The sequence below is a fragment of the Trichechus manatus genome, unplaced genomic scaffold, assembly GCF_000243295.1.
Source record: "Trichechus manatus latirostris isolate Lorelei unplaced genomic scaffold, TriManLat1.0 scaffold00135, whole genome shotgun sequence".
NCBI classification, from domain to species: domain Eukaryota; kingdom Metazoa; phylum Chordata; class Mammalia; order Sirenia; family Trichechidae; genus Trichechus; species Trichechus manatus.
The window spans coordinates 7,761,977-7,778,106 of record NW_004444071.1 but is presented as its reverse complement, the minus strand read 5'-3'; the positions used below and the strand labels follow the sequence as shown (position 1 = coordinate 7,778,106).

Sequence of the window (16,130 nt, the reverse complement as noted above, 5' to 3'; positions counted from 1 at the left end):
TCACCAGCTTCCTTGTCCCCTTCTGCCTTCTGGCCCTTGTCACTGGACTCCTGTACCTCGTTAGTCTCATTTGGTTTTACGGGGCTTTCCACTCCCAGGCTGAACGGTGAAGACAAAAGATATTTTTAATCATGTTGGTGGGTGAGTGCTTTTCTTAGAAAATGGATGCCTTCCTGCCTCAGGTGCCAAGGAAGAGTTTGCATTAAAAATAAAGAATAAAAGAATAGCAACCTCCACATGAGGCCTACAGCCATCAAAGAGTACTCTCCCAGCTGGGAAGAATTTACTTTTCCAAGGTCCATGTTTCTCTTTGGATTTAGTCTTTTCCTTTGTCTCCTGGTCTCAACTTTATTAAGGGAAGTTTTGTTATAAATTGTGGCTTGGCATTCTATCATCCTTCCCATGAGTCCTTCAGGTGTGCAGCAGAACTGCCATTTTATTTGTTTCTAGAGCTGAAAGGAAATAGGATACGTCAGTTTTTCTAATGGCCTAGGGCCTCTGCGAGGCATTGGTGGTTCAGTAGTGGAATTCTTGCCTTCTACGCAGGAGACCCAGGTTCAATGCCCGGTCAATGCACTTTGTGTCAGTGGAGGCTTTTGCGTTGCTATGATGTTGAACAGGCCTCAGCAGAGCTTCAAGAGTAGGAAGAAAGGCCTGGTGATATACTTCTGAAAAGTAGCCAGTGAAAACCTTATGGATCACAATGGTCCAATTCATAACTGATCATGGGATGGTGCAGGACCCAGCAGCGTTTTTTTTTTTAAATTTTATTTATTTTGTTGTTGAGAATATACACAGCAAAACACACACCAATTCAACAGTTTCTACATGTACAATTCAGTGACATTGATTATATTCTTTGAGTTGTGCAACCATCCTCACCCTTCTTTTCTGAGTTTTTCCTCCCACATTAACATAAACTCACTGACCCCTAAGGTTTCTATCTAATCTTGCGAGTTGCTGTTGTCAATTTGATCCCATACAGATAGTTCCTAAAAGAGCATAATGCTCAAGGCAGACATTTTTTACTAGTAAGCTAAACTATTGTTTGGCTTTAAGAAGACTTCAGGGGATACTTCTGGTTTAAGGTTTAAAGATTATCTCAGGGCAATAGTTTCAGGGGTTTATCTAGCCTCCATGGCTCCAGAAAGTCTGAAGTCCATGCATATTTTAAATTTTGTTCTGTGTTTCTCCCCTTTTGATCCAGATTCTTCTAGAGAATCTTTGATCATAATGTTCGGTAACAGTAGCTGGGCACCAACCAGTTCTTCTGGTCTCACGACAAAGGAAGGAGTTGTCCATGGAGGCAGTTAGCCACACATTCCACATCCTCTTCCTATTCCTAACTGTCCTCGCTCTGTTGCTCCAGGTGAATACAGACCAATTGCTGTTCCTTGGATGGCCATTTCTGGGCAGTGTTTTATTCCATTGTGCGTGGGGTTGCCATGAGTCAGTTGCTGAATGAAGAACAGGGGCCTCTGCATTTGCTTTTCCCCAGCTATCTTGGAAGAAGTACAGCCAGAATGCACCTTAGAAGGGAGGATGGTGAGATTTTGTCTCACGTACTTTGGACATGTTATCAGGAGGGATCAGCCCCTGGAGAAGGACATCATGCTCCGTAGAAGCTCAGTGAAAAAGAAGAAGATCCTCAATGAGATGGACTGACACAGTGGCTGTAACAGCGGGCTCAAACATAGCAAGGATTGTGAGGAATGTGCAGGACCTGGCAGTGTTTCATTCTGTTGTACATAAGGTCACTATGAGTTGGAACCAAGCTAATGACACCTAACAACAAGAACAACCAGCAATGCTTTTCTCCTGGTCGTTCAGGTCTTAGCAAAAATGTCACTGACTCAGAGGCCTTTTCACACCTTCCAAGGCAAATTACACGTCACCTGCTGTTTTATTTATTCCTTTTCATAACACTTGTACCTAATTTAAAGCATACAGTTGATTTATTTATTATCTGTCTCCCTCCAAAGGAATGTAAGGTACAGAACATTTTTGTATATTTTCTAGATTGCTACATTCCCAGTGCCTGGCACTGCATGCTTGGCACATAGTAGACACTCCATCAATATTTATTTAATGAGTAACTAAATAGATGTAAAATAGGAGTGAGGAATGGGATCCCATCAGCATTAGGGTAAAGGAGTTGATACCTTTCAAAAACAAGCAAGCAGACTTACTAAGGCAGGTTTGCAGATAGTTTCAAGACCTCTACAGGCCAAGAAACTACTTACTGATTTTCGTGTGCTTTCCAGAACAAGATCATTGCAATTGGCCATCCTGCCCTTCAGCCTGGTGGCATCTTCCTCAATACAGAACATATATGGGTAGCAATAAGCATCATGTTTATAGCACATACAGTTCCTGGGTGGTGCAAACACCCAGGAACCTTAGCTGCTACCCAAAAAATTGGAGATTCGATTCCACCCAGAGGCACCTTGGAAGAAAAGTCTGGCGATTTACTTCTGAAAAATCAGCCATTGAAAACCCTGTGGAATACAGTTCTATTCTGACACACACGGGGTCGCCATGAGTCAGAGGTGACTTGATGACAACGGGTTAACTGGTTTATATAGCAAATAGAGCAAATGGAAATACATACCACATTATCACTGCTACCAGTCTCATGATGGCTTCATTAAGAGAATCAAAGAAGTCTCTCAGGGCTTGCCCCTGCTCCTTCATGCTTCCAATCACAAAACCAAAGCACATGGAGAAGACAACGAGCCCCAGGGCGTTGACTCCATTCACAGATCCTGGAACTGGAACCAGCTCCTCTTTGATTCGAGTGAGCGTCTCCATGGCCTCTGATACATTGTTTATCACGGCACCCACGAGTGTTTCGTTGGACTGGATAGGCACTTTAAAGCTTCTCTTCTCATAGTTGGTTTTAAACTTAAAACGAAAAAGCCCAACAGGAATTAAAGGTGATTTTTATTTTTTGTACTTCCCTGTTGTCCAGAATTTCTGTAATATACGTTACTTTGTATTCAGAGAACAGTGTTTATATAAAGTGTCTAAATCTATCTACCTACCTACCTACCTATCTATCTATCTATCTATCATCTGTCTATCTACCACCTATCATCTATCTGTCTTGTTACAAATCCCCATCACCTACTCAACACAGGTAGACAGACACAAACACAGTCAAATACATTTAACAGGAAAGAGGTATCTGATTAAAGATGTTGGACTAAACATCCACATGTGCTTTTGCTTTCTTCTGAATACTCACGATAGTCCCTTTTATTCCTTATGGGATCATATAGAAGGCATTCACTATCCTTGTCCTCATATTTTGCAGCTGGGAAACAGAGGTAACTGTGCTGTTCTAGCTCACAGGATTATTGTGATGATCAAATTAAATAGAATATATGAAAACATTTTGTAAACTTTAAAGCACCATACTATTGTTGGCTAGTGGTGTTCAGTGACAAAGTCCTTCAGGAACTAGATTTAGTTGAAGATTTCAGTGGATTTTAAAAATCCCCAGACAAACAGTTCTCAAGGCATTCCTAATATTATTATTATTATTATTATTTTATTATAAAAATATATAACAAAAAGTTTGTCATTTTAGCCATTTTTAAGTGTGCAATTCAGTGACATCACTTTTACTGTGTTATATACTATCACCAGTATCCACTTCCAAATGTTTTTCATCACCCCAAACAGAAACTCAGTACCCCTTCAGCAACAGCTCCTATTCCCTCCTCCCCTCAGCCCCTGGTAACCGCTAGTAAACTTTGTCTCTATGCATTTGCCTATTCTACATACATTATTTTATTTAAGTGGGATCATAACAATATTTGTCCCTTTGTGTCTGATTTATTTCACTCAGCATTATATCTTCAAGGTTTCACTCATATCATAGCACGTATCAGAATTTCATTTCTCTTAATGGCAGAATAATATTCCATTGTACGTATATATCACATTTTGTTTATCCATTCATCTGCTGACAGACACTTGGGTTGTTTCCACCTTTTAACTATTGTGAATAGTGTTGCAGTGAACATTGTTGCACATCTATCTGTTTGAGTGCCTGCTTTCAAGTCTCTTGGGTATATACCTAGGAGTGGAATTGCTGGTGGCACAGTGGATAAGTGCTCAGCTGCTAACCCAAAGGTCAGTGGTTTGAATCCACCAGCTGCTCCGTGAGAGAAAGATGTGGCAGTCTGCTTCCATAAAGATTTACAGCCTTGGAAACTATATGGGGCAGTTCTACTCTGTCCTATAGGATCACTATGAGTCGGAATCAACTCAGGTGGTAGTGGTTTGGTTTTTATGGTTATTCTATGTCTAACTTTTTGAGGAACCACCAGACTGTTTTCCATAGTGTCTGTACCATTCTACATTGCCTCCCGCAATGGACAAGTTTTCCAACTTCCCCACATTCTCTCTAATGCTTTTTAGTTTCCCTTTTTTCTGATAATAGCCATCCTATCATTTTTAAGAATAGGTGCCTAATTAACATTTGATGGTGAAAACTCACTTTCGTAAGTCCATAGAGGCATTTCTCTTCTTACTCAAGAGATGGCCTTTTCCCCATCACTTCTACAGAGATGCCGTAGACAGAAGACGTTGAGTTCACTAATGTGACCATATGAAACAATTAAGTCCATCCCTCTATGATTTTAACTAGAGCAGAAGAATTCTTGGCTTTGATGGTGATGGTAGAATACCAGAGAGAGTAATAATGTATGAATGAATGTTGGCTGAATGTAAGGTGTCAGGGAAAAAAATACATTTGTACATGAAGTGCTAGATCCTTTCTTTACTAATAGTAAGTGGGAGACTTTCTTGTTCATTGGGAAACTACTATTCCCAAACAAGGATGTGGCCAGCTATCAATACTATGGACATGCCCTTGCACAGTCCGAGGTAATTTTAAGCAAAGAAATTGGTCCCTGCCTATCTCCTATTCCAGTCAACTGTCAAATTCTCTTCATTCGTTGAGGGTGGGTGGTGGGGGTTGGGGGGGAGGCTATGCATGTTATGGATTGTCCAGGGTGGATCTTCAATCCTGATCAACCTTTCCTATCTTTCCAACTTTTTTTACTTAGACACAGTTAGTAGCTGTAGTGGGTTGAATTGTTTCCCCTAAAAGATCTGTTCAAGTCCTAACACTTAGTACCTGTGAACGTAACCTTATTTGGAACTAGAGTCTTTGCAGATATAATCAAGTTAAGCTGAGGTCGTCCTGGATTAGGGTGGGCCCTCAATCCAATGACTGGCATCTTTATGTCATTATTGTTGTGTGCTGTTGGGTTGATTCCAACTCATAGGGACCTTGTAGGACAGAGTAGGACTGCCCCATAAGGTTTCCAAGGCTGTAATTCTTTACAGGAGCAGATTGACAGTTCTTTTCTCCCACGGATTCGAACCGTGGACCTTTTGGTTAGCAGCCAGGTGCTTAACCATTGCATCAGCAGGGCTTCTTACAAAAGAAAGGAAAGGGAGATTTGGATACAGAGACACACAGGGAAGATGGCCGGGTGGAGACAGAGGTGGGGATTGGAGTGATACAGCCATAAACCAAGGACTGCTGGGAGCCACAGGATCTAGCAAGAGGCAAGGAAGGATTCTTCTCTAGCGCTTCCCTTAAGAGGAAGCACGGCCCTGCCGTGCTTGACAGTTTGATTTTGGACTTCTAGCCCCCAGAAGTGTGAGAGAATAAATGTCTGTTGTTTTAAGCCTCCCAGTTTGTAGTAATTTATTGCACAGTCCTAGGAAACAAATATAGTAGCTGACAGAGAAATTGCAAACCTTGTTTGTATTCTGGTCTAAGCAAAAGAGATCTGGGAAGGTACATTTGCTTCCCTTTCAAAATCCCGTAAATGCAATCCAAAGACAAATACAACAAATCTGCCTGAGTCAGCACTTTTCCCATCAGAAAGATCTGGAAATCAGCATTTCTGCTATCACCCAATACCCCCTGACTAACTGGAACAGTCAACCCCATGGTGCCGGGACTGGCTGGTAGGATTGAAAGGGGTTTATTATTTATGGTCACAGATGTTTTTGAATAAAAAGGTCAGATTTTGGCTTCTTAGGCTTTTTTTTTTAAACAAAAGATACTTCTTGAATTTGCAGTTTCTGATGTATTACCTACTAAAAAGTTTTAATTAAAAAATTTTAAAAGGGGAACGAAAAACAAAGGGTGACTTATATGTGTAAAATCCTGTTCTCCACAAGGTCAGGGTTTTGTTTGTCTTACAGATCCTAAGCACAGGGTTAGGGAATTACAATGGGGTGAAATGACACCATCTGGAAAAACGTAGGAGTCCCTGCGTGGCACAGTCAGTTAAGTGCTTGGCTGCTAACCAAAAGGCTGGTGGTTTGAATCTACCCAGCGGCACCTCAGAAGAAAGCCCTGGTGATCTGCTTTCAAAAGGTCACAACCTTGAAAACCCTGTGGAGTGCAGTTCTACTCTCCACACATGGGGTCACCATGAGTTGGAATCGACTTGTTGGCTACTTGGTTTATTGGTTTGGAGAAATGTTTGAAAACTCTTATTTAGCCCAGGATGTCTAATTCCCTCCCTCCCTTTTGTCTATATCTTCCCTTCCTTTCTTTTTCTCTTTTCTTTCCTTCCCTTTCCTTTCTTTTCTTTCCTTCCTTTGTATCTCTATCCAGTGGGGTTCCAAAAATTACTCTCAATGAGAATAATTTGATGTCATTCAGTTTATTAGACTCTGTTAATTTGGGAATGTGAGATAACACAGTCCTTGGGGCCAGCCATGTCTCTAGCTCACATTCCTCCCTGGATGTTTGTTAGATTTCCTGGAAGTATTAAACATTCCCAGGAGGAACACTAGTATTTAAGGGTAAATTTTGTTAGCTCCCATTCTCCTCTTCTTAATTTGTTTTTACAAAGGCAGAATAGAAAGAAGGCCAATATCTAGTCCACGGAATAACCACCATTTATTGGGCTCCTACTGTGTGCCAGGTACTTTCTATAGGTAATCTCTACCTTCTTACAAAAAACTTTTGTGGGAGCATTATTATCCCCTTTCTATCAGGGAGGAAACAGAAGCTGAGCAAGGTTAGGTAACTTGTCTAGGGTCACACAGTTCATATGTGAAAGAACTGGGGTTTGAACTCAGGATCAAGAGACTACAAAGCCCATGTGCCCTCACCTGTTCCTACTTCTTCTAGAACACTGAAGTGTCCTTAGGTCTACCGCCTGGTATTTATTTGGGCCCTTCTTGTTTTCTTTTCTTATTTTTTTTTTAATTAATTGTTTTCCCTTTTAATGCTTTGGGCAACAAAGCTTTTTTATTAAACTGGTGGAAAAATTTTACTAATTTTATCCCTTACTGGTGAAATGTATTTGTGTCCACAACCCAGAAAGCCAAGAGTTGCTTGGCTATGGGGCTAAAGGAACTGGTCCTCTACAGCCTCCAGGTGTCTCACCACCCTGTATATACCTTTCTAGGAAGCAGAATGGAGTAGTAGAAAAAGGACAGAATTTGGAGTCAACACAATGGATTTGAATTCTGGGTCCTCCATTTACTACTTATGAAATCTTGGGCCTGTTACATAATCCTCCTGATCTCTCAGATGAGTTGCCTCATCAGTGTGATGAAGACAGTTATACTCACCATATTTATATTTATATACTCACCATATTTATATTTATCATGTCAGATCATATAATATTAGTGCTGGACACATAGCAGGCATTCAATAAATGATGATGTTATTCCTTTCTGATATGGCTCCCCCTTTTAGAATACATAGGAGTCCCTGGGTGGTAAAAATGGTTAACACGCTCGGCTGCTAACCGAAAAGTTAGAAGTTTGAGTTAACCCAGAGTTGCCTCGGAAGAAAGGTCTCGTGACCTACTTCTGAAAAATCAGCCCCTGAAAACCCTATGGAGCCGTTCTACACCGACCCACCATGAGCTAGAGTCGACTTGATAGCAACTGCTTACTGGTTTTAGAATACTAAAGGCCTTTAGGAGGCTTTTAAATCAAACCAGAAACCGGAAGAATCTTTCTCAACTTTTTAAAAGTAAGCTGTAGATGTATCTTACATTGAAATTTGCTTGTTCAGTGAGATTTTGTTGGGGGGCAACAGGGCAGGAGAGGTAGGAGGGAGGGGTCTTCTGATTACCCTTCTTAACAATAACAGACTCTAAGAGCTATTTTATGCAAGACGCATAGTGTCTAGCAACTAATAAGCCCTCGGTACAAAGCAAGAAGGGAGACCTGGTGGGGCGTGGTTAAGCACTCGGCTGCTAACCAAAAGGTGGGCGGTTTGAACCCACTAACTGCTCCAAGGGAGAAAGATGTGGCAGTCTGCTACCACAGAGAAGCAGAAAACCCTGTGGAAAAACCTGGAAACCCTGTTGGGCAGTTCTACTCTGTCCTATAGGGTTGCTATGAATCGGAATCAGCTCGACGGCAACGGGTTTGGTTTTTTGGTTTTGGATAAGGTAAGAACTACCCTCTCCTTCCAAAATAACCCAGACAACCCTAGTGGTTTCCATCTGGTTGGCAAAAAGTGTTCCCTATTGCAGAGAGGGGGGAAAGAAAGAAGGTCCCACTCTGTTTGGTATGCTAAGGTTGCCAAAGAGGAATTTCAAGGTGAATTAGTGTCGGTAGAGTATTTACCTGTTTAAAGCAGGCTTCCACCAGATTTGGAGGGAACATGTTCCTGCAAAGAAAGCAACAGGTACTTGAAAAATTTCCCAAATAAGTTTGCTCCTTAAATACCATTTCAGTGTGTCTAAGGTAAAGATTGCATTGAATCAATGAAAGGGAAAGATTTTGGTAGATTTCATAACTTGAACTGGGACATATGGTCATCCCTAAGTATGGCCCATATTTTTCAGGGAAGTCCCAAATTCAACTCATCTGTCCTCTTGTCAGATCACGTGATACTTGGTTCAGACACTGTCATCAAAACTCTGCTCCTAGAAGAAAGAGAGGGTCAGGAGCTGGTTGAATGGACGCCAGAAATCCAGGGTGGAAAGGAGGAGTGTGCTGTCACAGTAGAGAGAGCAACTAGGGTCACATAATAATGTGTGTATAAATTTTTGTATGAGAAACTAACTTCAATTGTAAACTTTCACTTAAAGCACAATAAAAAAACAAAAAATCAAAACAAAACAAAGAAACTCTGCTCCTGGGGAATATCAAAATGAGAATGGAAATGTCTTTTGTCATATGCATTTTGGTTAACTGAGCTATTATTTAATAGTAGCAATTTTAGTATTAATTTTCCATTTAGTAGAGACCAAATGTTCTGAATCAAAAGTCATGGTTGAGCTGTGGAATTTTGTTCTGTTCTGAGTCCAAAGGCCCTCTGGGACGTGGGATATTGGCACTGAATTGTGGGAGCTTCTGAGACTCTTTGGTGACCAACGGGATGATGGTGAACAATATTTGAATTTGAGTCCCATGTGGCAGGGTTTGTCACTTCCTCAGAGACTGCTTCAGAGCACTGTTTTAGTTCATTGAGGGGCTAAGAGTAGGGGCACCTGCTGGTTGGTGTGTCTCTAACCAGCTGTGTGACCTTGGCCATGTCATGGAACTCCTTTAGGTCTCAACTGACTCATCTGTTAAAGAAGAGACTGGATTAAACTATCATTAAGGTGCCATGATTGAAGACTCCAAGAGAAGGAAATATGACCTAGGGCAGTTGAACAGCCCAAGATTCTAGAAGCTGTGTGCTAGCAAAGTCATATCCGAAGGTTATACACTGTTATCCCTTTCTTCCTACCACGTAGGCTATCCTGTTTCCTTTTCCTTCCCATCTGTGCTCTATGAGCTTGTTTCTATAAAACTTGATTGCAATTCACATACTGGGGATTCCAGGATAAATGCTTGAGGTGAGTGGGTTGGTGGGTAATATACTTGTCATAGGGATGAGAAGTATTAATTCAAGCTTCCTAAGGGTAAAGTTAATGAAAAAATGACAAAAAGTTTTAATTAACTGTATGAACTAAACAAAAACATAGCTACTGGGTGACATTCTGGTATGGAATAATGCTGTAGGGTGTCTTACTACCTTCAGATCATTGTGACTAACGCCCTAAAGGGGGCTTTCAAGAAGAGCCCCTATAGGGCTCGGGTGTGCTTACGTACAGATGGTGCACAGTCTACAGTGGAAATTGAGAGTTGCTGCTGAAAAACCCTTCTGTTCCCCAAATCTCTCTTAAATCTACCTGCCACAGACCCATCCCTTGAGATGCCGTGTGAAATCAAGCCCCTAGGAAGAGTTCTCTTCAGATGATCAATGCGGAAACCTATAGGGTAGGTTATAATATCTAAGATTACTAGTTGTTTTGCAGATAAATTGTAAAGAAGGAGGGGAAAGGACAGGCTAGATGGGGCTACATGGTGGGGAACCCTAAGCAAGTGGGGAATCCAGAGGCCTGTGCTGGGGTATCTTCTGTCTGCCCCTCTAGACCTGCCCTCCACACTGCTCTGAGTCCTGGGAGGCTAAATTCTATGAGCTGTAGCATGTGGATTCTCTTGCCTTCTGGCTTCTTGTTGGGTTTGTCCAGAGGGATGTAATGACAGATCACAGGGTAAGAGGAGAGAGTTGATGTATATTTCTCCCAGCTTTCTCTTTGACAGGCTATGACTTGGCAGCAGCTCTCTTCCTCCAAATTAGAGCTACAGTTCCCACTCTGAAGCTCTTGCTTATGGGTTACAGTTCTTCCTAGGTTTTGCTAATAGCTCCCTTCCTTTGCCCCTTCAGTGTTAGGGGTGGTAACAAGATACTTGCTATTGCTGTTAGTCCCCTGGTGCCTCACTATGCCTTGTAGGTGTCCTTTACTCTACTCTCACCTTTGCAAACCCTCTTCAATTGTCTGTTTGAGTCTGCAATCTGCTTCCTGCCAAGACCCCGACTGATGCAAGGGTAGATGTAGACAGAGAGCAAGGAGAAAGGTGCCAGGATCAAACTTTGGCTTACTTCACAGTTCTGTGTAAGACTGACCCTATTACCAAGTCTATTTCAAATATTAGATAGACTCATTTGTAATCAGTGGATGGGGATGGCTTGTATGTGAACAATGCTAAAGAAGCCATCCTTTACTCTTTTATTACTGATTTGCCAAATCCTTTCTTCATAAATGTACTATAGGAAACCTTGGGACAGACATGACTGGATGATCTCTAAGGTTTCTTCTGGATCTAAATTGTTGTGTATGGACGACGATAGAGATCACAAGTTCTAAATTAGAAGAGTCCAATGAACAGGTCATACATGAATAAAAATTAGCCTTGAAAAAAGTAGGTTAGGAATTATTAACATTCCAAGGTGAGCTGCAGCATTGAGATGAGAACTGAGTGACCACATTCTGAATCTTAAAAGCAGAGGTCTCAAAATCTGCATCGTCTCCTTGCTACACTTTGGCCTCTTTCACATGAAATCAGAAAATAAATCCTTACTTTAGTTTCTGTTAGAAAGAAGTGAAGATGTGGCTTTCATTTTAAGCCTACCAAGGCTGGTTCAGTCAGACACCTCTTCCAGGGTTTAATTAACTCCCCAAGGTAAGAGGTTCAGTGATCAAAATATACCCAAAGGGTCTGGCTTGCAAGGACATACCTGATCAAGTCCAGGAAGGCGTCTGCAGCTGTCACTTGTACAATTTTGCCTTCTCTGTGCATGTTTTCCTTTGTGCCCTTCCCAGGATGGATGATGATGACAATGATTATGCCAATCACCACGGCAATGATGGTCGTAGTCATGTAATAGACTACAGCTCGCATTCCCATCTTCCCTGATGCCTTACTATCTAGGGCCGCCATTCCTGGTGAAGGCAAACAGAAGGAGATTTTCAGAAAATCAGTCCAGGGAAATCTCCAGTGGAAGACAATGGGAATAACAGTTCCTCCTACACTCCCCTACCCTCATCTCACCCAGCAATGGGTTGTCCATGTTATGAGAACCTGGCCCCAGATTTCATTAGGGCACCTAATAGAGTGATGGGAAAAAGCCATTGAATGGCTTGGCATCAGTTGTGTCAGCAAACATGTGATCACCTCTTTTCTACTCAAAGAGTGGATTTCACATGATCAAATAAAATCTCTCTCTAATGGTTGGAAAGCACAAATCAAATTCTTTCCTGAGTTACTACTAGTTGAGAAGCTACAAGCATGAGTAGTGTGTGTGTGTTCATGTAAAGATATAATTAAAAAAAAAATTCTGGCAAAATAACCTAAGCTTACTTCAAGTTCAAGCACTGAGGTGATTCAACAAATGAATTGCCATTAAATTCTTTTAAAAGGGTTCTTATCACATATATGTATGGGAGTCTTTTTTGATGTTTTTATGTAATTTAAGCTATTATTCCGATCACCTTCTGACCTATCTTCAATTTGCTTTTAAAGCAGACTTTGGGTTCGAAGGCCAAAGTCCTCAAAACAGCTTCTCTGCTGTTTTATTTCATCTCATCTAATCAAAACTTTTCAAAAAATTACTCAGGTGGGATTCTTCTTGTTCTCATACTCTGCCTTCCTCTACTTGGTCCTAGGCCTGGAAGACACCATCCCGTGTTAAACATCCCTCCTTCCCCTCATTTTCAGGACATCTTCAGAGTCTACCTCAAGCAGGATGTCATCCTAGGTAAGGAAGAAGACACAGATTTTATGGTTTCCCTAACTACTCTAGCAAATGGAACACATCTTAATGCCTTCTGGGCTGGAAGACAAGTGGAAATGACATGAAACCCCCCAAAGATCGAATTGTCTACCATAATATGGGCTCTTCTGCTTCATTAGTTTTGTCCTCACTTTTCGTCCTTCTTTTTTCCCCCTTGATCCTACTAAAACACTAAAATCCAATTATGTGTAATCTAATCATAATTAAGTAGACTTTTTTGTTTACTATTTGAAATCGTGTTTCTATAAATGTATTAAAAGATTATGCTGTAATTCAGTGATCGGTACCAGATTCCAATGGTGATTTAATATTTAGGTAATGACCCTGTTCACACAAACATATCTAGAGTAAGGTGAAGTATTGAAAACACTAGTGTCCATGATTGCCAGACAACTGGCTGGGTTTGCCCCAAATCATGCAAAGTCTATTAGCTTATGTATGAATTGATGCTGTGACCGTCAATGTATAATTTCATTTGTATTTGAGTCATATCATTCATAATTTTTACAATAAGCACTTCTTGAACATCTGATATGTTCCTATTTTAACAACCTCGAAGACAGGTTACAAAACAAGTAAAGTAACCACCCAAGGTCTTGGCTAACAATGAGTAGAATGGAGTGGGAACTAGAACCCAGATCTTATGTAGCTAAGTTTAGCTTCCTTTCTGCCATTGAGAGAACCAACTGCAGTTTCCCCAAATGAGAAGAAGGCCAACTTTGGCTTTAGTGCATGAACTAAGCCCTTTTTTATCTTTGCCCACTTTCTTGAAACCCAGTGTTAAATGCTATTACTGTACCCCATGTATCCATTTATTGGGATGGCGCCACGTCAACACTTCACTCACACTAAAAATGGGCTAATCTATTCTCAGCTGAAGGCTCTCATCCCCTCCTTTCATTCTCAGGTCTGAGTCACATTTCATAATATCTTGGCTTTCCTGTTTTTGAAATGATTTCTGTCAGAAGGGACCCAGTCTCTTTCCCATCATTGCCTGAGCTCGTCACCACTGAAGCCTGTAATTCTTCCTCTGCCGCTGCTGACCCGGGGAGTGGTGTGAGCACAATGGGCCGGATGTCTCTGCTAGGGGGTACCAGGCAGCAGTATTTTCTTCCTCCGGGATGCTTTCTTTCCCTCTTGCCTTCTATTCTGTAGTGCTGTTCCGTTCTCACGCCAACTCTTCTCTGACGCTCCTGCCCACTATTCCCGACCTATAGCTATTCAGAGAGAGTGCTAAGTGGTCCAGGCAGAGCACTAGAAACCAAGTGGCAAACAAAGGGTGAGGCATTTATCTCCCCCCTACTCCCACGGGGAGGGAAATGGGGAGGAAGTTATCCCAGTACCCACCCAACAGGGTACCAACTCTAGGAAACAAGATTTATGGTTGTTGTTTCTATAATTTTAAAATGAAAACCAATAGAGAAGTACTTTATCCATACTTTCTAATTCTGAAATAAGTGAAGACGATCATCAGGGCATTTTTAGCAATGAGCAGAGAAGGAGAATCTATTCAACGAGAGGCCTCACCGTCCTCCGCATATCAGCAAGAGCCAGCATTGTTTCAGCCAAGGAAGAAGGCGGGGTGTCTTTATTAACCAATTCTCCATGTAGGTCCTTCCCCTAAGGTGATCTCGTAGTCCCTCACGGGGCTACTTGCTAACCTCTGCCCCTGGTACTGCAGCATCCTTATCCTCCCTCCTTCCAATGCCAGCCCCTCCCTTTTCTCTGAGACAGGCCTGTGAAATGAAAGGGACCACCAGCCACAAGACCATACACTCTCATCAGGGCAATAGTAGGTCAAATGTGGACAATCTGCTACACCTGGGGCTGGAAAGAGACTGGCCTTGGTTCTGGTGGGGACCAGTTCAGTGGAAGAAGAACTCTGGAAAACAAAACCCCAAATCAGCAGGATGTTGCTGTTCCTCTCCCTCACCCACACCCCATGACTTCCTTCTTTCTCCAACCCATGAAATATGAGAGAATAAGCCTTACATCGGACACTAAACACTAATGTCAGAGTGTCTGGGGCAAGGGTAAAGTACTAAATCATCTTGCAGAAAAGGGAGTTTCGGCAGGAACTGCCCTAAATGTTTGAGAAGGGGAAAATTTGCACTGAGCCTTGTCACTTAAAAAATATATGGAAGAAAAGGGCATTGGGGCGATGGCGAGATGGAAATTCACTCGGGTATGTTGTTAATTGTGGGAGTGTGTTAGAACAACCAGGCGTTCATCTCAATACCTATTTGAGAAACACATTCCAGAGTAAGTAGTAAAGATAATGATCTTGATTGGTCTCTTTTTCTTCGTTTGATCTGGGCTTAACTAAACCAGCCCATTCAAGACATTCTGACATCTATATTATGAAGACGACCTGCCATCAGAATCAAGATCTTCTTGAAACACAAATAATTGCTGTACAAGTACCATGATGATGCTTCCAATTATGATGGCATGCTTCGTATATTTGTATATTTTGAGCTAACTTTTATGCTGGTCCACTGAATTCACTCACCAAGTCCTACCTCTGGCCAATGGTACATATTCATTTAATTTCATGACAACTTTATAATGTGGATATTGTTTATAGGTGAAGAAACTAGAGACCCAGATAAGTTAAATAGCTTGCCCAGTGCTGCACAGCTAATAAATAACAGTGATAGGAATTGAATCCACATTCCCAAGAGCAAACCCTTTCTACTATACTTTTCTTTACATGGACAGCTAGGAGTCCTCCACATTTCATCTGCTTGTTATCCATACTGGTTTTCTCTAATTTTCTTGCTTTTAAGTTCAATGTTGAGATGAGCCGGTTGGCTTGAGGAGAATTCCATGGAGGAACGAAATTGAGGAAGAACTCTGTCACATTCCTTAGTATTCCCTATTGTTGTTATAAGCTGTTGTCCAGTCAGTCCCTGACTCATGGAGACCCCATGCACAATGGGATCAGACTGTTGCGATCCATAGGGTTTTTGTTGCCTGGTTTTCTGAAGTAGATTGCCAGGACTTTCTTCCTAGTCTGTCTTAGTCTGAAAGCTCTACTGAAACCTGTTCAGCATCATAGCAACAAGCAAGCCTCCACTGATAGATAGGTGGTGACTGTATATGAGGTGCACTGGCAAAGAATTCGAACCTGAGTCCCCTGTATGGAAGGCAAGCATTCTACCACTGAACCACCACTACTTTCTGCTGATAAATTCATGCAAATTTGTCACCATTCCTAGAAAAACAACCCTGAACATGTTTCACTGGGGGGTGGGAGGCCATGGGTACTCACTCACTGGCTGTGGGCACTTGAGCCTTATTTTCTTTCTAAAAATCAACGCGTCAATAATGAGTCATCATCAACAAGCACTCAATCAGTCGTTTCTGCAAACCTATTACTACATGTTCATCAATGAATTACACATCTAAAGGAGATAGAACAAGATGTTTTCTGGAAGGTGAAAGATTAAAACTTTGCTTCAAATACCTGTATATTTTAGGCAGCAGTCAC

General features: G+C 41.6%; 1 protein-coding gene across 4 annotated transcripts in view; it reads right to left on the bottom strand.

The window, feature by feature from the left end:
• The window catches only part of SLC1A3 (solute carrier family 1 member 3), a 100,363-nt gene that overhangs the window by 11,328 nt on the left and 72,905 nt on the right, over nucleotides 1–16,130 (bottom strand). For 3 of the 4 annotated variants that reach the window (XM_004385251.3, XM_004385252.2, XM_012558084.2), the window contains 3 exons: nucleotides 11,582–11,786; nucleotides 8,635–8,677; nucleotides 2,612–2,904 (listed from right to left, as the gene is read on the bottom strand). In XM_004385251.3, coding sequence (XP_004385308.1) covers nucleotides 2,612–2,904; nucleotides 8,635–8,677; nucleotides 11,582–11,786 — 541 coding nt within the window. The remainder of the gene's footprint in view (nucleotides 1–2,611; nucleotides 2,905–8,634; nucleotides 8,678–11,581; nucleotides 11,787–16,130) is intronic. The other variant, XM_012558085.2, reaches the window with a different exon arrangement.